Below are 27,994 nucleotides of genomic sequence, written 5' to 3'. Positions count from 1 at the left end.
GAGAAACAATTATCTCTAGAAGGAAACATTATACAGTTAGTTTTAACCCATGATTAAGTTGTTCAGAACGCTTCATCAAAATTAAAGTCTTTATTGGAATATATTCCAAAGCAGTAAAGCCATCTCATGACTAAACAAAAATAGCCTCTTATCTTAAAAAAAAGTCCCAAGATGGTTTCAAAATGCACTGAACAGCTTTTGACAAAATATACATTGCAGTAACTCATATTTTTGCAGTCACTAATTTACTTGTTAATAAATAAGATTGTGAACAAAACATTTTTATACATAACATTTAGGACCTCCCGCCCGTTTGTTACCCCCCTTTTGAAGTCATCGTGAAGACCGGTGCCACAAACATTCCTCTAACAAGTTGTTGCAGTGCATCCTTAGATTAACAAACCCCCAAATTAAAAAAAAAAAGGGGAAAAAAAGGAAAAGAAAAGCAAAACAACACATTGAGTAACAGTAGAAACAATGGTAGTGATACAATAATAATAAGATTTTTTTTATAAAGCAACACTGATAAAAGCAGTTATTATAAAGGACTGACTATCAACAATGAAATATACAGTTTACATTCCTTCAGGTTTTAAGAATAAAGGGAGCTCATGTGAGGAGGACGTTTAAAACTAAGCCAGAGGGAGACAGCAAGAGCTTCCTCTTCAAAGAAACTGAAAGAAAATCCTACTTTTTTTCTACAGGAGCACTTATTTATCTTTGAAAAATGATTGTTAATTTGAGATGCCTGCCCAGGACTCAAACCTTCAGCGCAGACACACTCTAGTGTTAATACATGGTGCAAGAGCCGGTTCCAGGGGAGTCACATGCTAGAATGAATCCTAGAGTGCAGCCATAATCATACAGGTAATTTGTACAAAGTGAGGAGCGTCTTATCCTCTGAACACCTAGAGCTCATGTCGGTGGTTATATAGTATCACTGTGACGTTTGAGGATGACTTGCATCCAGCTTCAGCTTGAGAGAACATTTAGAGCCTGACTAGAAGCGGCATGTTCAGTCCCAACAGAAGAAATCGTAGTTATGGCTGTATGGATGCATGAAGCCGAGCCTCGGAAGTAGTGAACTTTTCATGTCCAGTCTGGTGCATTTCAGTCCAGCAGGCCAACCAAACAGCTCGGTTAAAGTCACTGCTGAAAAACTTGACGGCGACAAATGGACAAAAATGGTTACATGCAAAGGTGTAGTGGCTTTGATCCTGAAATAAAGTGAAAAATAATATGAGTAAAACAAGAAATCAAACTGAGATGCAGTGTGTAAAGAAATGGAGGAGAAAAGTCCTTAGTGCCCCCCATTTCATTCGTCCATGGATATGTCTGCTCAGGTCAGAGCCTGTCGCCATCGCGGGCTTATTCAGTGCAAGAGACCTCTTAGAAAAGGGGGCTCGGAGTTTAATTTACTTCTGTGGTTCCATTCCTCCTCTGTGTTCATGACAGATCCCATACAGACTTTCCTGTGATTCTTTCAACAAAACACTTGTCCATGATTCAGTCTGTGCACATTCCTTTATTAATCCACAATTTCTTTGTCTCCTTTGTCTTTCAAAACGTCCATCATTTACCTCCGAGTCCCCTCCTTTTTAAAAGAAGTTGGCGAGAGCTATGTACAGATAGGTTGATATGTCATACATGACTGTGTGTGTGGTGGTGATTGGTTCACTGAGGCCGAGGATCTCCGTGGACTCTGAAGCGGTACATGCAGGTGTATTCAGGGTGACCCCAGTTGGAGAGCACCCGCACCTCGATGATCTGGAAGCTCTTGTCATTTTGTTCCTAAAAAGAGAAGAATATTCAGAACACGCTGGCAGATAAGAACGTAATCATCTCCGACAGGTTAAGAAGTCCGACTTTTCATACCATGACAGGAAATGTTTGAAGTGACTCTCCGTCTTCCTGGTATGTGTACTGCCCGAGCAGCTTTCCCTCCTCCTGGTACTCATCGTCTAGCCCCTGAAAATAAAAAAAACTTTCAGTGAAAACAGAACATTATCACTGACGATGGAATTAAATAAATAGTCCATTGTTTCTTACAAAGACAGTGAAGTTTTGTGGGGCGCTGGTGATGTTTCCAGTGGGGGACAGGGCCTTGGGGATGTGCTCCACGCAAAAGGATGTAGGAAGGATCCTTAAGGATAACCGGATTACCAGGTAGCCCTGAGAGCCTTTGAATGCCCAGCAGTTACCAGGATACACATCAGGCTGAGGGTGTAAGAGATGTCAAGCTTAGTTTTTCAAATGAAAAAAAATCAATCCCAACAATCATTCAATGACATTAGTCCTTTATTGATTATCCTGTAAATGTAATGAAAGACTTTGTGGATAGGTTCACATTTGTTTAAGTCAGGTGTAAAGAATAGTCATGTGCTTATCTTAACACGTTATAATCGTTGAATTTACTGTTCTTCAAACTGTCCATTTAAATAATATATGCAGCTCTGACTCCTTTCCTCTGTGGTGCTGAGAGCCTGACAGCTGGGTAGCACACACCAGTTGATACTTTTTAAAAACTATTTTCAGATGTATATTTATCAGCTGTCAGTGTTTTTTTTTGTCCTGAGCCTGATATAACTAGCTGAGAGGAACAGGCATTTGCAGTGACAGATGTTGGTGTGCATGTCTGAAACATCATTTGGTGGGAGGGGCTTAGTGAAGTAATAAGTGGTAGCAGAGAGAGACGAAGGTGTCTTCCATCTGAAAGTTCATGTTGCTTATTCAAGCGTGTAGAGTGGATTTACATTTTTGTTATTACAATACTGGAGTCACTTTAGTTTCACTTTCCACACACAAAAAAAATCTACTGAAAGATATTACAGATTGATTAATTTGTGCTTCACACTCTGTAAGGTAGCACAATCAATGCACAAAGAATTGACCGGTCACTGATTTTGTTAAAATGAGATCTCAGTCTATGATACATAGGAGTGGCTCAATAAAGTGTCTGTAAATTCCACTGCATCCCTTCCCTGAGTCACAAAACTCTGGTGGTGAGGCTCACCTGGATGACCACCCGTGGAGACTGGGAGAAGTACCAGAGGGGCAGGCCGAACAGACTCATGAGGGCCGTCTTGGTCTCATATGTCTCCGAGCAGCGAGTACTGAGGATGCTTCCACCTGAAAACACATGAAGGTTAAACATGCTTGAAACTAAGTCCTAAAGTTTTAGGACATTTTTGTCTGAAATGATGGCACATGTAGAGACAGAAAATATGGACAGAAAGTGGAGGCTTGAGAACCAAACCGAATTGTTGCAATCATAAAGGTTTTTCTTACTAGACTACCAGAACATCTTAATGCCCATGCCTTCTGTGTTGTGACTCTCTCATGTAGGTCAACAGACTGCTCAGTAATATCAATGACAATGGAGTCTGACCTTCTGCTGTTAATACCCTGTTGTCCTCAGGCCTGGCTAATGCCCGCACCCTCATTGCATAAGAGACATACCGTACATTAGAGTGCTGTGCTGATAGAGCTGTTATAGAGAAGCTAGGTGGTTAATCCAAAAAGGAACAGGAAGAACAGGGAGTGATCTCGATGTGAGGCTTCATTTTTACCTCCAGACTCCAGCGCGTAGTCCACCTGGCCTGTTCGATCCTGGGAGTAGAGCCTCAGAGCGTTCTGGACAATCAGCTTCACTTGCTGGGGTAGAAAACATAACACAAATCCAACAATAAAAAGCAGCTCATCTTAGCTCATATAATTAAGATGACAATCCAAAGTGATTATGACACTGACAGTAGGAATCCATATTCATTACCTCTTCTGACATCCCCTCAGTAGAGGCAGTGTGCTGGACGCTCCCGGTCACCGTCTGAACGATGCTCTTGGCTTGGGATTCAGCTTCACCCAAGGTCTGGGCCCGGTTCTGCTCCAGCTGCAGGGACACGTTTCTCAGGATGCTCAGCTCCAGGGAGGCCAGGGAGGCCTGCAGGTCTGGTGTGTTAACGTAGCGCTGAGATAGCCAGAGGACCAGCGACTCAGGCACCTCTCCATGCTGCTCTCCTGACCCACTGCCGAAGAACAGAGCCTGCAACTCCTTACGCACCTGAGAGGACACCTGAGAGGACACCTGAGAGGACACCTGAGAGGACACCTGGGCTGATATCTGTGAAGGAATACACGGAAATGTCATGACTAAAGACATGTTATGGAAAGTGAATGTCATGAAAAAAAAGACCTAATATTTGCTGTGATGCAGTTTTGTAAAATAAGTAGATTTTTCATGAGTCAGCATTTGAGTCACTTACCGTCTCCTGCAGCATGTCCAGCTGCTCACACTTGCCCTTACATCCCAAAACCCCCTGCAGGTCCTGTCGGATTTTGCCAAGCTCCACCTCAAGTCTCTGCACCTCCACAAGCAGAGCATCATGGTCCTCCTGCTTCACACCCACACTGAGGGAGACACAGAAATTACATGTAAGCTGACATAATCTTTAAGAAGATGCTGCTGAATTTGAATGCATGTAGGTTGTTTTTTTTTTTCATGGTTTTGATACCTGACAGGGTCTGAGTCTGCTGCTGGAGTGGAAACCTCTTTGACCGGTTCTTCCCGTTTCTCGTGCTCATATTTCTGCTGCTTCTGCTGAACCTCCTACAACACATTTCATCAATAAGAATGAATGAGGACAGAATAGAAAGTACAACACTTCTCTTCATTATTTCTGAAACTCCCCATGACAGATAAACCAAATAAATAACAATCACTATTATAATAAGAATAATTAGATATTTGATACTGCCCAATTGCTCCTTTGTACACAGACTTTACACCTGGCACCAAACCAACCAGTTCTGCATTCATACCTGTTCTTGTCTGACCTCAGCTGTCTGGTTCACCTGTTTGAGCTTGTCAGGATTATTGTCCTTTAAACACAGGTCCCTCTGTAAGTGTCGTCTATGCTGTTATAATATCTCCTTATCTTGAAGCATGATTTGACTCAAGGCTTTGTGTGACTGCATGCGTCTAAGTTTGCTTTGTTGTGGTTTACCATTGACCTCTTGTCTCATAATTTGTACTTTATTGTGTATTATGATCGTAATGCTTTAATTAATACATTTATTTCTTTAGTTTTTCTTATTATTGTGGCCATTTTGACTTCTACAGCTAATTAAACACTGGGGCACTGCTGTTGAATCATGTTTCAAAACTCAATATCACTAAGTTACAAAAGCTCATTGAAGCTGGCCTGAGAGCTGCTAAAAAGATGATCCCAGTGAGCTGGAAGCCTCGTCACTCCCTCACCAACAGACACAGAGTCCTACCATTTATAGCTGTTATCCATGTGGAGTTATCAACTGCTCCAGTAGAGGGAGCTGCTGAGACAGGTCTACACAGCTGGGGCTCTGCAGCCGATTCGCTGAAAGATCTCTTATAATTCCCTCTTCCTTAACCATGGTGTCTGCCATTGTATTCAATAATCATAAATTATTACATGTGCCTTTTTGTATAAGGATGAATATTGAGGATGTATGGTCTCTGTGTTTGTTTTTTTGTTATCTTTATATGTAAGATATATGAGCCATCCTGCCACAATTCACTATGCATTTTTTGAATGCGTGTGTTTTCTGAGTGCAGGCAGTGGCATCTGCTATGCATACCTCAGTTTTGGCAGCCAGAGTGCTCAGCAGAAGTTCTAATTCAGCCAGCCGTGATGCATGACTCTCTTGGTGCTCTTTCTGCTTCTCTTCGCTCTGCATGGAGCAGAGGTTTAGAAAAAAACATGAGACATTTATTAGCATGCCAACATTGACTTTTATCAACACATCACTTTTAAAACTCAATATTACAACACTTATTCTCATCTCCATACCTTTACTCTGTTAGTGTTCTGCTGTTCCAGCTCTCCCGTCACAACGCCCAGCCTCTCCTCCAGCAGGGAGGACACCCACAGTCCCAAGCTCTCCCTGTCCGTCTGAGTGTGGAGCTGCTCCTTCAGGGTGCTGTAGAGACCCAAAACCTCCCCATGACGCTGCGCTTGATTTTCGTCACCCTTTTTGACGCGTCCCCACAGCAGGGCGAGTTGCTGCTCCACACGTTCCAGTCGCTCTAAATCAAGGCTAGAGACGGCCAGCGGGGGAAGGATCGGCTAGGGAGGAAGAGAGAGTTTGAAATTATATCTTTTTCAAAGTCATATTGGGATACAGTCCATTATTTTAGAAGATTATTTGCTTTAATTTTTTATTTATGTGTCTTACCGGTGCCTGTGAGACTGGTGTGGCTGGGGTTTGTTCTAGTGGAGTCTCTGGTGCAGGGACGGGGACAGAGGCAGGAGCTGGAGCAGAAGCTGGCACTAAGTTAGACAGGAGGGCTAGGGGAGAGGCAGGACGCCACTCGGTTAAGTTAATGGCCGGAAGATAAGCGAGCAGGGCAGCAGTGGACGGACCCCAAAACCATAAAGCTGCATGAAGACAAAAGACAGCGAAGGTTCAACAAAACTCTCCGCTTGCAAAAAAAATGTGTAGATACATTTTGATGAAGGGTTTAAAAAATGTTTTTTAAATTACTGGCAATTTCTCTGCCTGTACCTGCCCTGAATTGTTTGTAAACTGTGTTAAGATATATAAATTTAAGGTAAAGATGAAGCTGTGAAAACTCAGCATCTTGGCTTCAAATGTTTTCATGCTTATTGCGGCACAAGCCCATACAGACTTTATATTTCTTAAACTTCAGGACTCGAGAGAGATGGAGTAGTCTACCAAGAACAAATGTGTTCATGTGTTCAATGTGTTCTTGTTTTGTTGTTGTGTAAGTATAAGTGATCAATGCTGAAACAGAGTGGAGGAGCTCACTAGAGGCCCAGCAGGCCTGACCTGAATCTGACGCTGAGTATGCAGCAGACTCTCGGGATGTGTGCTGGTTTGGACAACTATCGCTGTGGAAGGACTTCTGGCTGTTTGAGCTCAATAAATAGGTTACGCCTGTGTCTTTCACACTCACCAAGAAGGAGCAAAAGGGGTAAAAGGAGCAGCAGGAGTTTCCAGAGCTTGGGAAGGCACCTGAAACAAAGTCACACACCGGTCAGATGAAACAGAACTGACAGGAGTTCAAGTCGTTATTTCAAAAAGAAAAGAACCTCATACTAGCTTTTGTTGGAAGTATAAATAAAAAAGAACAATAATGAAAAATAGTGTAATGCATTTGTGAAATATATGATAACTTTTAAAGAGCATGACTTATTAAAAAAAAACAAACACTCAACTTATTCATTCTCACTCATTTAAGGGGGAGGATTCTCTTACCGTGTCAGAAAGAAGACATTGAGGAGAGACATGAGAGACACCAGCTGGTACCATCCCAATGCAAGAAAGCACAGAAGTCCCCTGCCTGCCTTCACTGCACACATTGAATAAATATGAAAAGGAAAAAAAAAATTCAGACCACACAGACAGAACTTGCTGCACAAGACAGAAGCAGGGAGGCTGCTTATAAGGAGGCTCTAAGGAGACAAAATGTGCAGCTGACCTGGAGCTGCCAGGAGCATCCAGAACAGAGAGAGCAGCCTTTGCAGTACGCTCCCAGCTCCTGAGCCCAACGCTTTCCCCGCTCTCACCACGCAGTAACCCGGCTGGAGGAGGCAGTAACCTGGATGAGAAAGTGGAAGGAGGGAAAATGTCAGCATGTCTAAACTCAACAGTCCTATCTTTGTAACAGCACATCTACAGGCTTTCATCAACAAAGACAAAGTGCTAGTTAACCTGTGTAAGCTAGGACGCTCCAGAGCGCCCCCGCCAGGCGCTGTGATCTGGAGGACTTTGTCAGGAGGACGGTTTGTGTTTCAGAATGCTGCTTCCCTTTACAGTCATCGCCTGCGTGCACCAAAATAATGGATAGCAGGCAAAGAAAAAACAGACAAACAAAAGGATGTGTAAATAAAAGACATTACGATGGAAGCAATGACAAAGTAAATAACTTCAGTCACAAAATGCAGAAGAAGCACAAAATAATATGAGATGTATTCAGTAAAAAAGAAAATTCAAAAGGCCACTTGCATACATGTTGCACAATGACTGAATGACATATGGCATGCACAGCTTGACACATGTTGACTTCTAAGCCGTGCAGTGACTCATGATTGAAGCCGATTCTACAAAAAGGGACGCTAAATACACGTCAGCCTTCAGACATAATATCACTGCCTTTCTATTGATACAAAATGCTTATTTTGTTCCCTGGATGAAGCTGCAGAGCTGTTTTTGTAACTTGTTTGTCTTTATTTTCTGATTTTAAAACTATTTTTCATTTATTTATTTTTACAGGGGAAAGAACCACTGATCGAGATTTTCCATCAAATCTGTTAAACCCCTTTTAATACTATCAGTAGTACCAAATGAAAAAAAAAACTTACTAAGAGCTTGTTGTTTTTATTAAGGTGGGGGATAATCATGAGTTTGGAGGACCAACTTGACCAGAGAAGCATCAGCGGGTCACATCGGTCAACATGCTGCTGACTTTCTAAAGCAGTTCACACAACCTCTGCTCGCTGGTGTGAACACAGGTCACGCATAAAATTAACTCTGTCAACCATGGCAACACCAAGACAACCAGAATGGAGCGAAAGAAAGTGTGTGTGTGTGTGCGCTTACATAGGGAACCATTGAGTTTAAGATGTGACGCATCTTCAGTCATCAGCCCCTTCACGTTCATGCTTCCACAGTAACTTGAGTGGGCTGCAACATACAGACAACACATGTATTCACTTTTCAAAATCATGTTGCCTGAGAGGAGTATGAAGAATGACTGATGATGATCAAGTAGAAGAGTAAATGCAGTTGTCACAAATCGGACAGGGGAGCAGCTCTCTGCCTAACTGTATATAGAAAAATCAACATTTAGAGTATGAGAGAGGATATACAGACGATTGCTGGGAAAAAAAGAAGAAAGAAATGGCGGAAACTGATGATTCAGAGTTTATCGTATTATGCTGCAGCTGTGAAAAGAAACAGCTTAATTTAGCAGAAGACTAGAAAAAAAAACAGATCATGCACAAACTCAATATGCCGTCAAACAGTATGTGCATGCAAAACAAAATGCTAATTTTGTTTACTGACTGCATACCATGATATTTGTTGTTGTGATTGACAGTTAATTCAACTGAATATTGATATAATAACTAATGTGACTTATATACTCCCAATAAAATGCAACTTGTACAACATGTGATAGCCATGTCTGATTTCTGGATGTACAGTTTTGGATTGTGTTTCTACTGTAGTACACTTCCTGCTGCAGAAATAGAAAACAGTGGAGTTAAAGTGAAGACTGGACGGACTGAGAAAGAAAGAGATAAGAAAGAGTTCCTTTAAAGTCAGTTCAACAACATGTGTATCAGATTATGAGGCTCTTTTCCATGATCAAGAAAGCAGGAGCTTAGGAAGGAGAGAAATGGTGACATGAAAGTTTATTAATAGAAGAGCAGCACAGGAGGTCAGGAGCTGTGACCCACGACCTCCGACCTTAGCTGGTACCTTGTCCTTCATAGCCTTTGGACCTGTGGCCCATCACCCTGTGGAGCGTGTTCTGCTTTAACAGCCACAGTTGGGACAGACTGGAGGACGCTGCTTGTCTCATGGAGTCGGAAAACGAAGTTAACACACCTGACGACAAACCCGGGTGAAAAAGATTACTGTTAGTTTAAAAACATATTCAAGGCACCGCTAGAGACACAACATAATATGAAGAAGAATAAGTTATAGCATGAGAATGAAGTGAAGAGGATGAGAGAAACGTCAAGAGGCTGTTGAAAGATAAGGAGAGAGATAATAAGGTTTCATGTGAAATAGAAATAGACCATGACTCAGCCGGAAACATTAGGCATGACGACGAGAGCTCAGGCTGAAATAAGTGTGGAGATTTAAATTAGCTGGAGAAGATTTATTTTTCACTCCAAGCTGATCGAGTTGGGTAAAACAGCCTCAAGAAAAGACAGAAGAAGAAAGAGAAAACAGAGAATGATGGGTAATGCATGGGGAGCAAAGGTAGTCACTTGTTTTATACCTTTTCCTGGAGGGCTTTTGACCCTTGAACCAAGCCAGAGCACATTGTTGTAGAGCAGGGTGACTAAGGTCACAATGGGCGCCAAGGCTCGTTTGCTGTAGCGCACACACGTGTTAGACACAGACACCAGCACACCTGGAGAGAGATTTTACTACTATTATAGTCTCATTATCACAACATCATAGTTCCATTAATGTCAATAAGAGAGAGAGGAAAAATGGCAGTCTGAAAATTTAGTATGACATTTGAATCCAATCAAACAGCATCTCACCTGTCTTGTTCCGTCTACTCCTGTCTCTGGAGTACACACTTGTGAAAGGCGATGAAGTGGAGGAGGAGAAGAGGGCATCTGTGGAAGCTACGGCAGCCTGAGATGATGATGTTAATAGTGATGAAGACTGCGTGCTATGGGAGTCCGTCTTATGAGAGTGAAGAGAGCAGTCTTTGCAGATGTACCCATTGGCGAGGGAGGTGTGGGACTTGGACGCACTGGCATCGCCGTTGATAGTCGACGAATTGTGGTCAGAGCTGTGACTCCGCGCTGATGGAGCAACAAGAATGCAGATTAAGAGCCATTCACTTTCACCACTCAGGGAAACAAATAATAAATACATTATGATGTTACTAAGAACGTATGCTTTTCCTTGACTTAAACAGTGTTACTAGACAAAGAAACAGTTAATACCCTCTGGAGAAAATGGTTTAACTTTTCAAAAGTCGCAATTCTACCATTTTTAAAAAATACTTAGCTGTAAGCCAAAGACCTGCATTTCTAACCTTACTTAAGTAATGGTACGTTTTGGGAAAATGTGCTTAAAATAACCAAATTAATTAATCAGTATGGCGAAATACCTTTTCCTCTCTGCAGCTACAATGGGCTCTGAAAGTGTAACCCATTATTAGCCACCCAATGATTCAACTTCTGTTAATTGGCCCATTAAAAGGTTTTTTTTTTAATCTTCATCTGAAAAGTGACTTTTAACTGCAGCTGCAAAAATGGAGAGAAAGTACAATAGTTCTGTCCACAATAAAGAGACAGAAGTTTAGTCTACGAATACAATATGAAGACAGAATTTAAAATATCACTGCTGCTTTTTTCTTGACTTATATATTTTCTTACAATAGTTTGTTAATTGTGGGAAATAAAAACATAGGAATGTAGTTCATTTTGAAATTGACTAAACATATTTAAAATATTGACCATGTGTGAAGTATCAAACCTCAACTAGCATTTATCATTGTTTACTTCAAAGTGTTTCAGACTCTTGTTTACTATTTTATTTCACTTCTAATACCTGACAGTACTTCTGTTTGCAACTAGCGTGTGCGTTTATCTCATCCAGATCAACAGTGAATCATAAATGACCTCGACTCTTGAGTAATGGCTTTCTTTTTCCTTAAGAAGTTTATAAAAGTGGTAAGAAGCAGGATTGAAAATGTGTTACAAACCTCGGCAGCCCCAAAAAATTATGATTGAGCCAAATGTGTTTTCCAAGACAGGCTCAATTGTTTAAACACAAAAACATCTATGTTACTTTAAATTAAGATTATTAATACATTTATAAAGGGAAGGTGAATATGTATATTATGTATGTGGTAGGATATATTTACAAGGTGCTTAAGTAACTTCTTAATTTTATTGTTTAAACAACATCATTTGTGGATGAATAAACTGACCCCAGTGTCCATCCACAGATGTGGAGGTTGTGGTGATGGTGCGTTGTCTCAGGTGGGACTGGTCGACGATGGGGGTTAGCAGCGAGGCATCACACTCTTGGTGGCTCTCCTGAATGCTGCTGCTGTTGATGGGGGTGCTAACGGCTGAGAAGGCGAGGGTTTTCCGCGGTGTGGCGGTTTGAGTCTGACTCAGGGAAAGGGACAAGGAGCCGGAACTGGACTGCTGCTTTTTGCTGCGCAGCGTCCTGATAGAGCAGAGAAAGGAAACATGAAGAGGTGTGAGTTTGTTGCATGTATGGGGCATAGAAGACCACTAGAGAGAGGTCTATAGTTAGACAAGTCTCAAATGCAAGTTCTAGGGATGGCCTTAAATAGCTGACCAAACCTTTAGCTCTCAAAGTATCATATTAAGCATCAAGCTAACAAACTAAGATGTACATCATAGTCCAAGTTTTGGCAGATATTTTCATGATTACAGATGGAGTTTTTCCATGCACAACAGAGCTGCAATAAAAAACAATTTCATGGCTTTACAAGATGCTTTCATCTTCTTAGACCCTGGGATTGAGCTGCTGAATTTAATGTACTTCTTCATCAAAAAGGTAAGGGGTCTTATCATTATATCACACAAAAGAGACTGAAATAGTCAAAAATACCTAATATAAATAGCAAAATAGAGATTTACTAAAACTCTTTGGTAAACAGACAAATAAGAGCGTAAGCATCCTCTGCTAGTCTCACCGCGTCTCTCTCCGTGTGCTGGTGTAGCTACTGCTGCTACTGCTGTGGTTCTGAGAGTAATCAGCCAGAGTCCCGTTGTCATAGTGACTGGCACTGGTCTGCAGACGCAGGCTCCGCCGTGACATCCTGGGCGACTCGTACACGGCAGCAATCTGGTGCTCCTTCTCAAACTCTAACGCTCTTGTGGAGTAGCTGGAGCTGAGAGAGACAGGAGAGAAGAACGAGCGAAGAGCGGAAAAGAAAGAGCAGAAAAATAGGGGAGAAAAGACAAAAAGAAAAATCGTTTTGTTTTGTTTGTTTTTTTTACCAGGAATTGCACAACATTCCATTATTTATTATCCAAGAAGAGACAACAAACAGATGTGGAGCAACTTTCAACCTACGATTAATGGTAATATTCAGCCCTTTATTCTAATGCGTGTGTCATCTTCAGAAAGTCAACTTTAGGAGGGCTTTAGTGTTTAACAAACAGAACACAGGGACAAACAGTCCGTTTAGAGAGCTCTCTTGCTGTTGTTCCTGCAACTGGCAGATTGCCTGCCAGGAAGTGACTCAAACACAAGGGAGTGAGAAAAAAAGACAATGAATAGGAACATTGTGTCTCTGAAAGTTAAACTGAGATATTTTTACAACTTTTTTTTCCAAAGTATGCAAGTAGGGTGAAACAAAAGCTGCTCTACCAACAACAAGCCAAAGCCAACTTTAAGTGGAAACACACCATGTCGTGTATGTTTTCAAATTTGACTTTGGCATGCGTTGTGCAGCTGTGAGTCACAGTGCCACACCCACCTGGCAGTGTAGGCAGGCAGAAACAGGGCAAACATTCAGCCTCGACTAAGAGGGAGCAGGGCAGCAATTTGAAAAACCAGAGGAAACAGTAAAAAACATTTCTACAATCTTTTCTTGAGCAAATGAAAAATAACTACAGTGGCTGTGCCTTCTTTTTCTACAGTGGTAAATGGAGTGCATATCATTAGCACCACACAATCATGATGTTTACTTTAAACCTACAAAACTGGAATTGTTTGATCAACTAAACTGAACTGGAATGACCTCTTCTATGCTGCACTCTCTTTTACAGACTGTTTACACCCCTCAGCATGTGGCTCAACTGGGGCAGGCAGAATTACTCCACAAGCATGCAGGGAAGGGTGGAAGGAGCAGAGGAGGAGCTAAGCACTTTATATGTCACTGGAGGAAAGGGAAGGAACTCAGAGTAAAGGAGGGACCTTCCCGGAATAAAAATACCTGTTTGGTTCACACCACAAGTACAGAGTGCCTGTCAGTGGCCTTTGCACTGCAGCAGTGAGTATATCAATGTTGAGTCTTGCACAAAGGGCATACTTCAGTGGAGACTGAGAAATATCGGCAGTATGTCTATGCATGTGTGCATGTTTATAAAGACCAGGCATGTTGCTCTGTGGACCCTCCTCTGGTACTAATACCCTTAAGATTACAAACTCCAGCAGGGAGCCAATTATGTACTTTCATCTTTACTCTGCCTCCTGCTCCAACTGGCTTTTCTCTAAACACATGACCAGTGCCGCACCTCTCTCTCTCTCTCTTTCTGTTGGTCTGTTAAAGACAAGCGTTAGCTTAGCTGTCAAACCTTAGCAAGAAGAATCAGTAGTGGTTGAGAACCTGTCGTCAACTATCTGCACAACACTTCTTCTATTCGTTCCATCATTAGTTATCAATCTTCATCCTATTTGTTTAGTTGGACCGTAAGTTAATGTCTTTAATATCCCTCACATAAACACAACTCAAAACCAAACAGGCTCATGTGTACTATTTTCTGTGCTCCTGTTCCTCAAGTGTCTGTGTGGGACACAACACTCGTCACCCTGGATTTTCCCTGTCATATAAATGTGAACAACTATCTAAACCCTTCAAACAAACCCTCCCTCAGAAAAAATGCAGGCTGCATACAAGCCATGTCACCATCAAGTTGCTAAGTCACTTGAAAAGGTGGTAAAGTATGAAAACAGATGCTGAGATAAAAGCATGCCTTAAGGTGACATCTGAGCTAAAAAAACGTCAGTGTAGCATTTGTCTATACAAGGAAAAACATGCAACATTAATCAAAGAGGAGGCCTGTACTATATAGCGAGTTCAACACACCAGGCTCTCTTCACTGTCTTTTGCACTGAGCTTAACAATAGCAGTCTCACTAAGCAGTCACACAACGCTAGTTATTAAGTCAGTAAGTCAAGTCTTGGTTCCTCGAGCTAGCCAGGGGCACATGTAAAGGAGCCGTTTCTGCAGCATATCAATCCTGAACAATCCTAGGACTTCTGGCAGCATAGCAGCATATGTAACAAACCAACAGCAAACTTTCATTTGCAAATATTAAGAAGTTTAACACAAAGTAATGACTTAAAGAAACACAGATGCAGCAAGATAACTGGCAAAAAAATTGCTGACAGGGTGACGTTTATTAAACCATGGCTGCATCCTCAGGAATGAGTAGATTTGTATAATCCATTAATCAACAGGTTGGTTCATTATCTTTTTATGGAGTTTTCTACTTATTCCTCCAGCTGCAACACCATAAAACAGATGTTGAGAAAAAAAAGATCCAACAATAATTCATACATAAAATTCAACATACCGGTACCTCTTTCAAATACAATTACAAGGCTTCATGGCTTCAATCAGAGTCTTTGTGGGATGACATCTGTCAAAAGCAAATCAAATCTCTCTCCTATGACAATCATCAGGTCCTAAGTGTTTTCCTGTATCTGAATGCTTTCCCCTTCTCCCTCTCACAGTCTAAGCACTTACTGTAGCACCAGAATCCATAGATTTTATTGGTCAGTAGGTGGTGCTTCATGCTGATCTCAATCACAACCTGCTCTAGGTGTGCAGGGTAAATTATCATGGTGATGCAAGTCACAGAGAACTACCTTAAGTTACCTTGCGAACAGAAAATCCAGCTCTGTAGTACAAGCCTAAGATTATTTACTGAAGATTTATTTGTCATGTCACTGACTGAGAGCCTGGGGCGTGGAAGCCCTTGTCTTGGGTAGAGCAGGAAAGGGCGTGTACAAGAAGAAAAACAGACACTTCTGTCTGTGTAGCCTACAGCCAGGCACAATCATTAATGTATCCTTCTGCTCTACCTGGCAACTCATGAACATAGACACATAGGCCATGAACATTGAAGTGAGAATCTCTTGTGGCAACAACAATTCTGTTTACTGGCAAATTTTTCGATTCCAGCCAGTCTCCTCAGAATCCGTAAACAGTGTTTAATTAGTCTGAAAACTCTTTTCAGTTGTTCCGGGGATCCAAATTGATCTGTGGGCCGCTCTCTCCCCGGCGGCTCCCACGGCCCACATCAGTGATAAAAATAGAGACGGACACAGTGCTGTCAGGATTGAGCAAAGAAACGGATGAAGAGACGGACCTACAGTACTGAAAGAAAGAAGACGCTTCCATCCTGACTTTCCGCTTCCTGGAATCTCTCCTTACATAACACAAGGCTTTGATACTCTTCCCACACTCAGTGGGCACAGCAGCATTTCCAACACACAACTACACACAGATTCAGATCAGATATGATTCTACATTTTAGTCATTTATACATTGTATTTTTTGTCATTTGCTCATTTTATGCATAGCAGTGATGTAATGAGCACAACGGTGGGGGGAGGAGAAGGTTGGTAGGAATCCGAAGATAACACAGTACTAACTGATGCAGATTGACTGTACAACTACAACATGTATCAAACCTCTTTTACTGTAAGAAGAAGAAGAATATAATCTACATGCCACATTTCAGACAGCCTCAGGATGAAGCGAGTGGATCTGGGTCTTTCATCCAGGTGTAAACTCCACATGATGAATCATTGAGAGAGTATTTGCCCGTGAGGTGAACGCACCATAACTCGAGTGAAAGGCTCGTCAGGATATCGTACCCTGAAGACAACAGCCTGGATGCTATACGACAGTGTGGGATTCACAGCAGCCAGCACAGCTACCGACACAAAACCAATTTGTTGTAATTTTTAAACTTTTATCCATCAAGAGAGCCACCGAAGACATATCCCTCTGTGACAAAGAAAAGTAACTCCAATAACATCCCTTCTGGTGAGTCTACACCAACAGCGCCATGTTTGGTTTGCTGCCACTGAAGGGACTTGCCACCCACCCACCTTCTGCCTGCTTTGCATGTGTACGCAAATTCTTTTTTAGATTGCATCACAAAGCAGACTCACTGAGACATTAAGTTTACATGCAGGAACAATGACCTGTTTCTCTACCATACACACACACTACTGTGAATATATGCATTTCAATAGAGCTATACACTCTTCAGGTTTGCTTCCATCTATTATTTTTATTTACCTATCTGCTGGTTATTTTCTAGATCAACTACTTCTAAGTAAAGGTCAATATATACATTTCAGAAAAGTAAGAGAAAATGCCTCTTATCATTTCTTTAAGACCCAAAGCTATTCTGTTTCAGAGTCAGAAATAATTGTATTAACCCGGAGGTAGGTTAAAGAAGCATGGTAGACACTAGACAAAAACACTGGCTGTGGCCTCACATACGTTATACATGCTTAAATCTGACAGCTTCTATAGAACCCATGTGGCTTGCTAATCTGAACTTCCAAACCACAAGTGTGGTTACAAAAGCTTAGTCAGATACTTGCCAAGAACATACTCCAACAACACAAAAAAAGTTTTAAGAGACGAGGGGGCGTGTTGAAACAGGAGGAGCAAAAACCACCTCTCCAAGTGAAAACAGTTGTTGGCCCTAAGTGAGTACTGAAGATTACTCAGAGTCGAGACAGGAAAGGGCAAACAAGGATAGCAGACTTACTATGTAAGATGAAGAGATAAATAAAACAACATTTTTGTCTTCTAAATGTAAACAACCTGCACTCAGACATCAGATTATTTTTATTTATAACATTTTCAACTTCAAGCCATAAAATGGAATTTGTTTGTCCCGACAGTTATATCTTGATTACACAACTTTTCTCCCTCCCTTTGACGCACAACATAGACCATGTTATTTTGGAAAAGTGCAAGGACACGCAAATTAGAGGCAAACACACTGTATCAAAGTCTTCATGTGATCTCTGAAAAAATCAAATTATTAAAGACGGTTAGGATCCGGAAATTTGAAAGATCAAAATCTCTTCCCAACAAAACTGAAGGAAAACACTTTATTTATTTAAAATTAATTGCTCTCAGTTTTTTATCCCAACATTTATCTGTGAGAGCCTTTTGAAATCTGTTTGGAAAATACCCAAAATCAGAGTAGGAGCATAGCACACTCTGCCTCTCCGTTTGCTTAAACTGATATAGAGTCAGTGGAGAAAGTTTTTCTCCCCTGAGGTGCTGAGGCCTATTTTTAACAGAGGCCAGGAACTGGGAGTTATGGGACAGCATGAAGAAGCGTCAGCAAATTTCCAATCAGACTGTCTCTGGGTGGGCAGAATTTGGTACAATGATTAGGATCTTTCCAGCCCACCCTCATTCCCCCCCACTGACAACGCTTTCCTTGTGCCTGGTCTCTCTCCTCTGATGTCCTTCTCTTTATATGATATTACACTACAATGTGCCTTCCATGTTGGGGCAGTTGCCATGGAGACCACTATAAACATCTCCCTGGCTGGAGAGATTACGAAAGAGCAGTAGGCTGGACATGTACCCTTTCAAATGCTGCATTGCACATGAACACACGCTGGTTGATACAAATACAGACATGCTGCTAGAATATCACAACATGGACTTCCAGCAATTAGACATTTTTTGTTGTTGTGATTTTGACCCTCAAAAAGATTAAGTATGTCACAAGCGTTACTCTCCAAAATCCAGCTGCTGTCTTTACTTGGCACTTGAACAGTGGTGCATGTGCTGAACTACGCATGGACCAGATGTCAAAACAACTGTGACAGCAGCGTGAACAACAACTGTCCAACTGGCACTCTATGCACAAAGCTCCTGCCTGTTTAATCTGCATCCCTGAACCTTGTCTTGCAGACCTTACATCCAATTTAAAAATGCTACAGCACAAAATTATTTCACACTCACAGATTAAAGTAAAAGAAGTAAAGGACCTTCATTTCATAATACACATATTTGGATTGGATAGTTTAATTTGTGATAGCAATCAATACATCAAATTCTGCACAAAAATAAAATAAAAAGAAACGTGTATCTTTGATTTTTGCAGGACTGTAATAATTTGGTTATTTTGCTCAGGTCAGTTGGAAATCCGGCCCTCTCTGACTGGTTTCTCCAAATAATCAAACCTCACCTTCAAAGTAGGATGATTAAAAAAAAGACTGTCTTTGTAAAACTGAACTTTCAACCAGCGTCAAGAGAGAGCGGGCCAACGATTTCTGTCAATTTGGTGGTGAAAAAGAACTGCTAAGGTACTTGAATTGTTTTGATTCAGAGGCTGTAAATTATAGCTAACGTGCATGATTTACTATTTGTATAATATTGCATTTCATATCAGCATTGCAATACTTAACATACATGCACATTGCAGATTTGTCTCTAATCACACAGGCCAACTTGACATGATTTATCTGCTGCTGCTGTTCAGATACTGTATCAGATGAGTCCATCACTGCTGCTGCTCACCACTGTCACAGTTCAGTTGTCATTTGCGGGGCTAAAACACTCTAACCAGAGGCTCCAGCCCTACTGACCCACTTCCACTATCATAAAATATGAAAGGTCTATGTGGGTCCATACACAGCACACACAAAAGCTGTCAGATGAGATGGTCCCAGTGAGTTTGTCTTAAGAGAGAGGATGAAGAGATGAACATGTAGATCATGGAGAACACGGTAGGCAGGGGGGTCCCCACTAAAAGGCTCACTATATGAAAAAAGGATACTACCTCTTCACAGAGGACAGCCATTTTCAAGTTTTAGATCAAAGACCTGTATGTGAAACCTTTGATAAAGGAGTTAAAATACCACCTCTTTAATTAAGGAAAACCTATAGTATGAAGTGAAAGTTTGACAGTTTTTTTAATCACTCTTCATATCTCCAAAAGATGCCTAAAAAAAAAAAAAAAGAATATTGTTGCTTTGTCTCGACATAAACTAGGCAATAAGAGTGTGCCGGGTGAAGCCTTGAACTCTCCCTTACTGAAAGCCCTGAATAAGTCCAAGAAAGACTAAAGGGGAGAATGAGAGCAACTGTGAGGAATGAAGAGAGCACAAGAAAACTCTTGATTCACTTTGTAAAATGAGAAATAAAAGCATTTCCCCTCACTGTATTAGAGAATACTTTATTTAAAACAAGGATGGTGGTCCAAGTTGTGTCCCTGTATGAGAGACAGCTGTGGACAGAAACAGGACAGGATTGGCTGCCCACCCCCTCTCTCTCTTTCTCTTGGACTTTTCAATGCCACAAAAGTTGTCACTGCTCTTTTGAGTTTTGACAACAGATGGGCCAACGGTTTCAGTCACCTGACCCCATCCGTCTCTGCACTGTTCTCAGTGAAGTCACTGTAGGCCATATACACGTGCATGCGCCAACTACAACCAGAACACAACTAGATCTAAGGCTCTCTGATTGGCTGATATTTCTAAAGTGAGTGTGGCTGTTTATTTGTATTTAATCTGAGGCGAATACATGAAAACAAAATGCATCTATTGAACTCTTCAAAAATGTCTGTTGAAGAGTGAATTGTCATGATCATTTCATGAAAGTCAACAATGGGGCATTGGGAGGGGGGGGGGGGGGGGTTATGATGTCTTCAAACTGTTGCAATCCAAAATCAGTATTGAAAATATTTCATTTCAACTCAGCCCTAGTTGGACAAATTTTTGATTTCAGCAAGTTTATTTCTCAGGAGAGGCGAGAATATTCAGCGTCTGAGCTGCAGGACAAACAGGCTAATAAAAACCACAGATCTCTCCACTAGCTGGTCAAGAAGCATAAACTATTAGTGTAATCCTGGGATCAGGGCTCTGGTTGTGCCTTTGAGGTTCATTAATAGCTTCTCAGCTGACTGCATTCACAGGAACACAATTAGCTTGTTCCTGCCTTTCAGTCTACCTGGTAGATTCCAGCAGCATGTCAAACATGCTCATATACATTTATCATCTTTCTTTTCCTCAGTCCAATGTGAGAGTCATGAGGCTGGTTACTATGAGGATTTCTGATTACTGGAATGGAGTCTGTGCGCTGCAAAGCTGAACTGAAATCGTGGAGATGTTTAGGGCTTGTTTGGCTTTTTGCAATTCATGTCATAATTCACTTCAGAATACCAGCTCTTCTAAACTCCAGAAAGAAAACAACCAACAGGAGTCGCTGGGTTTAAATATAAAAGTAACAGTCACATATTTTAATTGTAATTACACAAAACTAGCCTGAGCTTGTTCAGCTGGATGATAATTACTCAGTGCAGAAGGCCTGCTGTCGCAGTTTTCACAATGCACATACATTTCAAGACACAGCTGTAAAAATACCTAAAAGGTCTTTGTTTAAACTAATTTCTTGTTTTACAAGATACAGACATTCTCCCGCCTAAATGATGGACAGCCCCTACACATAACTCTTCCTTCCCCTGAAGCCAGAAAGTGAGTTAAATATGGGGAAAGGTGATGTTTAAATTCCTGACCCATACACCCAGAAGCCTCTCTGCTCTGAGAGTTTCTGACATCCACTGTGACAGAATTGAAGGCAACAACATTCCTGCACATGCAGAGACGTTCCTTAAGACGTTTTCAACCACACCTACAGTATCATCTGTGATCGTGTCCCGAGAAATAATGCATGGATGAGGGGCACCATGGGAGAGGTTTTTACAAGAAGGTTTATACTGAAGCTGGCACCCACATACTACAATATATGTGTAAATAGAAGAAAAATCAGGAGTTCCTGCTTTGTTTTTGTTCCCATTCCCCACTAGGAACTTAAACACACACCAACTGAATCATGAGGCTGAGTCATCAAAGCCACAACCACAGGATTTTTTGTTTTAGAAAGTCCGGGTAGAAAAACTCTCAACACCAAAAAACATGCATCAACAATGTGCCATAATTGTATTAGTAGCAAACTAACAGTATTCTGCATCCCCAACCATAATGAAATACAGTTTGCTGGGTGACATTACACTTGTAAAATCTTTAAAAATAAGATACTGAGTAGATACTCTGAGCACTATGGATTAAGAAATGAGAATCAGGGTGTAACTGAAATACCATAGCTCTGACTGTTTTACGGACTTGCATGCCAGTGTAGCGCAGCACAGCACTGAGGTCTCACCTGAGAGAGTAGGTATAGCCGGTGTTCTCCGGAGCACACTGCGGCGGTGTATATGTGTGCAGTTGGGAAAAATCCATGTTCATTCTTCTGTTTTTAGACTGCAAGAGTCAGGATGCAAGGGATAGGGATCTTTAGCAAAAGCTGACATGGTGGACAGAGGATAAATACAAACTTACACACACACACACAACACACACACACACACACATACACAACAACGCATGCCCTGCCTTGTTCAGCCTGTCTCCTGCAGACAAATTAGTCCTGCTAATGAGCTCAAGTTCTGCCACTGTGAAGTTGTATTTTTAAAACAGATTCAGCCCTGCATCTACAAAACAAATTCAATGCAGCAAGGATAGATTACTTGCCGTGGACTTATTAAATTCTTGCGCTATTCACTGGGCTGCTCTCCAAGAAAACCTGACCACCAGTTACTGCTAGCTGTACAAAAACGTAAAAAAGCCTAGCACAGGCAGGCCCTAATGAGAGCTGTCGGACATTCCCTTTCTCCAGAAACACAACAATGCTACTGTGGACAAGAGTTGGCCGACCTCTTCCTGCATGTTGGCTCTGGCTGGTTGCTGACGGAGGCTACAGACGCCAGAGAAGCTGTAATGAATGACTCGTCTCTTCTCCTTTGGTCGGCAAACAGGAAGGAAAGGCTTGTGGAGCCTGGACAGAAGTAGTGACGCTCCTCTTTCACGTTGTATTAGGAAGACTCCTCTTAAGGACGGTTATTCCTTCAGTGACTTCTCGGATAAGCTCCACACACACACACACTGAGAGAGCTGTATTATGAAACCAAGTACAACAGCAAGGGGTGGGGCTGGCTTTTAGGCTATGGGCGGGAAACAACTTTAGTCTATGGGTTGAGCTTCTCATGGTGAAACCTCCCTCTGCAAAAACTGTTACCATAATACACTCAGCTGCCAGTGTGTATTAGTTTCACACTGTTTAAACCAATGCTTATTAATATGTCAGTGCTGCAATAAATGCTACCTTAAGCAAGACTAAAATAGTTTTCATTTGAAACAATTCCAGAAAGCTCCTAATTCAGATGGTTCAGGTGTATTGCAGAGTGTTGTATACATCTGCAAATGAGTGTATGTTTCAGTCAAAATTGTATACTTAAACTGTGAGGGTGCCCCTTGCTCTGCTATAAACAACATAAGGAATACAAAACTTTCTGCATGTGTGATTTAGCATCTGTATTCATGACAAGCTTAACCATACTGCATTAAAAAGTATCCATGTGGTCCAAACTTCCTCATACATCCTGATCAAGAAAAGGAACCTTGTCTCAAATTATACTCCAAACAGATAGATAAATCACATAGATAGGACAGTAAATAAAGCAGATGGCTTTTCAGAAAATCCACCATCAAAATCTTAACCCATAATCTTAATCAAGTTTAATCAAATCCCTGATCCTCCAAGCCGAAAAGAGGGATAAACAGAAACAAATATCCAAAAGCCAAAGGGACTACTTTAATTCAGCCAGGATTAGTTTTTTGATTTGTCAACTTTTGCAATGAATCATGATGCGAGTGAGCACTGCAAAATCACACAGCAACCTCCTACAGTACACCAACTGTGCTGCAACTCCTGCAGGTGTTCTTATTATGGATCTATGTAAGTTCTGCAGCTTTAACAGCATGTGACTTCACACAAATACGATGGCATTTCATCTTTGAGCTCATGATGCAGGAGACAGGCTCAACAATAACAAAAACATGCATTTCAAAAACACCTACAATCTAAACATACTATACACAGTGACACCTTTCCCACAGGATGCTACTGTATTTATGCTCGCACGTCTGTTTTGCTGGCTCCTTTACGCAAACCACCTGCGACGCACAGTCCTGTGACGGATCCGCCTACTGTCAAAACAAACCGGTGTCGTTTGAAACACATTCAGTTTAATAATAACTACAGATAGTGTCCGATCATATGACATGAAGCCCCGTTACATTCTCATATTGCTCCATGCTAAATTTAGACGCCATGAATTTAGACAACGCAGTCTCTCCAGAAAGCACCGACTTACAGGCTCGAGCAACGGCGTGCCTTTTTTATGAAGTCGTACAAGTGATTTTATCATTTCTCAGTCAAAACACGCAATGTCAATAAAGACTAACACATTTTACAGAATTCATGTCGCAGATTACTGAAAATCACCCTGGAATAAAAGGCCCGGGGTGGCGTTATTTGTGGGTAAAGGAGCCCAGCAAGGACGAAATAAAATCTAGAAAACAGGAAAAGACACATTCACAGCAGACAATCATGACTACATTAACATTAAGGGTATTATTTATCATGTCAACTTGCCCGCGTGCTTAGAGTCCATGGATGTTATTATTCCCTAAGAGCGTAATCCAAAGGGATATTATCCAAACATTACAATCAGGAAAGATGCGCAAAGTTCTCACAGCATCCCGGTGCACGAGAACTCAGAGGTTAAGTAGTACTGCGCATCCACAGATCCTAACGATGTTTATACTGTAGAAAAACACAAAAGTTTGCAAGTAGCTCCTGAGTGTTATGCTAGTGCACAACAAGCAGATTTCCAAAATGGCTTCCCTGGCGTAACAAAGCCAGAAGGATCGCTGCCGCCGTGCTGATCCTCCCACTCGCAGGCCGACCCTCTATTGTGGGCCAGGGCGCACTCTTTAAATCTATTGGAGGACAGCAGCACTGCCGCAACGGCATGCACCGGACTGCTGCTGGCCTGGAGCTCCGAGCCATCACTGAGTCACACTATTGTTAGGTTGACACGGAAACCTGAAGGACTATTCAACTGATAACTGTAGGTCACATATGACATCTGCCACCAAATCTGCCACAACCTTAAAGCTCCTGAGATTAGTTTTTTTTGCTTGTTATGAAACACACTAGAATTAATATAATGCCTCTACGACCTGCAATAAACAAGGCCATCAGTGACATAAGTGATTATTTCAAAAGTCTATATTGAGATTTTTGATGCTGTCTCTTGTCTAATGTAAAATTAGCCTACAACACATGGCAGAAACAGACTCCGTTTACATTTTCCACCACAATGACCCACAGTAAGAGATTTGTTTGATTGTGAAGAGAAAACAGAATAAGAGCTTTCATTAAAACAAACTACAAACACATGAAGCCTACACAAGATCAGCAAAGAGATTAGAGAAACTGCTTTGTCCACAGGGGGCAACAAAGTGCAAGATGCAAACCAAAAGGTCCTAACAGGATCTTTAAACATCTATTTGTAACAGCATGAATGATCTATAAAAAAATAAAACATAAACAATAATAATTAATCAAATATGACAACTGAACAGCACTTCTACTGCAGTATTAGTAGGTATTATCCATGTTTGATTGCAGGGACAATCAGAATTTAATCTTTAATCTTATCCAACAAATACATTTTTTCTAAACTCTTAAAGAAAAGTCTGTAAACATGTAGTCCACTGAATTTATGTTTATCAATTACTTGAATTATCTGAAAATAAGCTCCACATATAAGTTTCATTTCCAGAATATTGTGGCCAAACTAGTTCCCTAAAACATTAGTGGAAAAAGGACTACATCACTTTCTAATTTGAAACTTCAATAAACTTGCAAACTAACAACTGTTGCCATGTTCAGGATTGTTACTACAAACACGTCAAGGTGTGATTGGACCAATAAAAGTGCACTAATAAAACAGAAAAGGGTTATTGGCACCTTTGTGTCACAGTGTAACAATACAAAGAAACATGTAAGAAAAATGCACACAAAACGATAATTAGGAAACAAAATAATAAGAAATACTGCCTCCATTGCTCAAATAACTATAAAGTGACTAAAAAGCAAAGAACACAATCGTTCATTTTCTGTTGCATTTTGCTTTTATTGTCATGAAAAGTGAAGCTGAGTGCTCGATGAAGACAGATGACCAACGCATGAGTTATCATCTCAGTCAAAGAGAGCGGAAAAACAACCCTGTTTTAGTCAGTATCTGCTGTCACTTTAACAAATGTTAAAGTCTAAGACTCTGCTATTTCTAATAAAAGGTTTCATTTGAATCAAAGACCATACCTATAGTGAAAACAGGTAAACACACACCCACAAAACAACAGCAACAACAACACAAATAGTACAGATTTCCTGCTTCACATTCAACATAAACATCCAGTGACGAGGTCAGACCTGCAGTCCGTCACTGGAGAAAACAATGAGCTAGAGAGTAAATCAATAAATAAAAAAAACTGTGCAGGAGAATCAGAGATGATGAACAATACTCAGGATTGTATTCCCCAAGTACTGCAGTAAAATGTTGACACAATAATTGTATGCTCCATTTACATCTAATAACTCCGACTAGAGAATATTAAATGTTTCACACCTAATCATTAACCAAGGGTTTTATATTCTAAAGTAATGGTCTCATAAAACCACAGAGGTGTCTCATTGATTAGGCAGGACCAAGATCTCCTGGTAATATAAAGTCATAATGAGAATGATGAAATCAGACCGTCTCTTCAACACAAGAACTGTTTAAGATGAAAACATAGCTGTCAGGATCTTGATGATTCCATGAAACACTTTGGAAGGGAATGATTTGCTTTTTCTTCAGTAGAATTTCAAATTCACGACTTTTACTTGAGTCTTTTTACATTAATTGTTTCCTCTTCTGGTAACTGTGTACTTCAAATGTAACTTAAAAAGGAGCAACGTTTTGGGTAAGGCGCCATCTGCTGGACAACAGCCTGTGCACTTTATGAGATGGACTTTGGATCCAATCTCGCTGCAACCTTTGGATGTCAAACAGCCGAAGGCAAGTCATGCCTCTATAAAAGACAACAATAGCTTTTTCACTTCACAACCTGCTGATAAGATAAGACCTCTGTAAAAACGTTCTCGTTCAGTATCCTTCATGCAGAATACTAAGATAAGCAATGACCATTGGTGAAAAAAGCACTTAGTTCTTTAACTTGTGAAATCATAAATGTAACTGTAAAAAATTCTATATTTCAGGCAACATTGCATTAAAATCTAACTGAAGTTAAAGGACTAGTTCTGAAGAAAAAGTTCTATACTGGCATACAAGTCCCTCCAAGAAAGGTCACAAAATGAATCTGAGGAGGCATGAGAACCTCAAAGGGAGAGGAAAGAAAGCAATTCAGTCACTATGCTGTCACTTTTTAGTCATTACTCAGAGGCTTTCTAATTTAATGTTGAATCATTTGACATCTTTGGACCTAAAACTGTTATAAACATTCAACCATGTGGGGTCTATTTGACATATTTGACCAGGGGCACCAACCACACACAGCAGTGCTAACTTGTTCAATGCCAAAGCATAAGTTTAATACTGCACAACTATATTTTTGCACTTTACTTTGTCGATCAAATATTTGTATAAAGTCTGTGTATGATGAGAAGTTTTAAGTAGGCCTATCCAAAAGCTGAATTAAGAAAAACACTTCATTATTTTCCATCAAAGGTAATAATGATTCACCTTAAGCCATGACTCCAGCCATGTGTTACTACTTACTAGCACATCCTATCATGACACACATCTTTCATCTGCCATAGCAGTTATCAAAACCTGTATTTTTGACAAGCCAGCATTTACCGCCACACATGTAGGCAAGACAATTTCAAGACTGAAACCGGAAGTGTAGTGGGATAAAACCCCTAGCTTCTTGCTCTGCTGGTGTAAAGTCCCACGAAAAAGCCAAACAGCAGGTGTTGGCTCAAAATTCATTGTTTACGAAACAATTTTAAATCTCTCCCAATTATTACTGTTTTGTCAAAGTAGAAGTTTAATAAATACATTGCCAAAAAGCCAAAACTCTCCATACTGTTATTAAGCTAGCTGCTGCTACTGAAGTCCTCAGAAAAAAAAAAAGCCAAACAACAGAAAGCTACTTTGTTGACAGCTTCTTAGTGTGTAAATATATACTTTATATATGTCTGCTGATTCAAATGTAAACGATGTGTGCAGCACAGTAAAGATGGTATTAGTGTGTGAGTGTATAGCACATGTGAAATTCATCTGAATAATTAGCTACAGAGACGACGGACTACTCACATGTTTGGCTCTGACAGCGTAGAAAGAGGTGACCGTCACGTTGTTTATGTTGTTTATGTTGTTTATCTGGTCACGTTGTTTATCTTGTTGTGACTTTACATCCAGCTCGTTCACGCTTCACAAACATTTGAACATTTACAAACTGAGGACGTTGCTCCTAACGTTCGCCTTTCCCGCACACGGTCATATTTTCCGTTGCTACGCCGACGTCACACGCGTCATTCCTTATAAGGTAAAGATGACCATAT

The 27,994-nt window shown here is 40.9% G+C and overlaps 1 protein-coding gene across 7 annotated transcripts; it reads right to left on the bottom strand.

Annotated features, from left to right (window-relative positions):
- Nucleotides 1–75: 75 nt before the first annotated feature.
- Nucleotides 76–27,924, bottom strand: sun1b (Sad1 and UNC84 domain containing 1b). 7 transcript variants are annotated; one of them, XM_061027313.1, is made up of 23 exons: nucleotides 24,011–24,250; nucleotides 21,680–21,777; nucleotides 12,428–12,625; nucleotides 11,687–11,931; nucleotides 10,281–10,550; nucleotides 10,010–10,144; nucleotides 9,481–9,609; nucleotides 8,599–8,682; nucleotides 7,711–7,821; nucleotides 7,478–7,597; nucleotides 7,255–7,348; nucleotides 6,953–7,011; nucleotides 6,211–6,413; nucleotides 5,826–6,101; nucleotides 5,614–5,706; nucleotides 4,512–4,606; nucleotides 4,263–4,407; nucleotides 3,773–4,120; nucleotides 3,570–3,654; nucleotides 3,014–3,129; nucleotides 2,050–2,217; nucleotides 1,876–1,968; nucleotides 76–1,791 (listed from the first exon to the last, which is right to left on the bottom strand). In XM_061027313.1, the coding sequence occupies exons 2-23, from the start codon at nucleotides 21,760–21,762 to the stop codon at nucleotides 1,675–1,677; spliced, it is 3,267 nt and encodes a 1,088-aa protein (XP_060883296.1). In that variant the 5' UTR covers nucleotides 21,763–21,777; nucleotides 24,011–24,250; the 3' UTR covers nucleotides 76–1,674. The 7 variants fall into 7 exon arrangements, with proteins under 7 accessions (XP_060883296.1, XP_060883295.1, XP_060883294.1 ...); XM_061027312.1 differs by lacking the exon at nucleotides 24,011–24,250 and adding an exon at nucleotides 22,231–23,464 and having other exon boundaries at nucleotides 3,773–4,108; XM_061027311.1 differs by lacking the exon at nucleotides 24,011–24,250 and adding an exon at nucleotides 22,231–23,460.
- Nucleotides 27,925–27,994: the final 70 nt, after the last annotated feature.

Source organism: Labrus mixtus, chromosome 20 (genome assembly GCF_963584025.1).
Source record: "Labrus mixtus chromosome 20, fLabMix1.1, whole genome shotgun sequence".
Lineage (NCBI taxonomy): Eukaryota > Metazoa > Chordata > Actinopteri > Labriformes > Labridae > Labrus > Labrus mixtus.
Note: the sequence above shows the minus strand (reverse complement) of the source record. Positions and strands in the feature narration are given on the sequence as shown.

Bases quoted from the DNA above. Each gene is read 5' to 3' on its own strand.
- sun1b (XM_061027311.1), bottom strand. The intron at 6,102-6,210 runs GTAAGACACATA...CTTCCTCCCTAG, and splicing joins CACCAGTCTCACAGGCACCG to CCGATCCTTCCCCCGCTGGC. The intron at 4,408-4,511 runs GTATCAAAACCA...TGTCTCCCTCAG, and splicing joins GCAGACTCAGACCCTGTCAG to TGTGGGTGTGAAGCAGGAGG.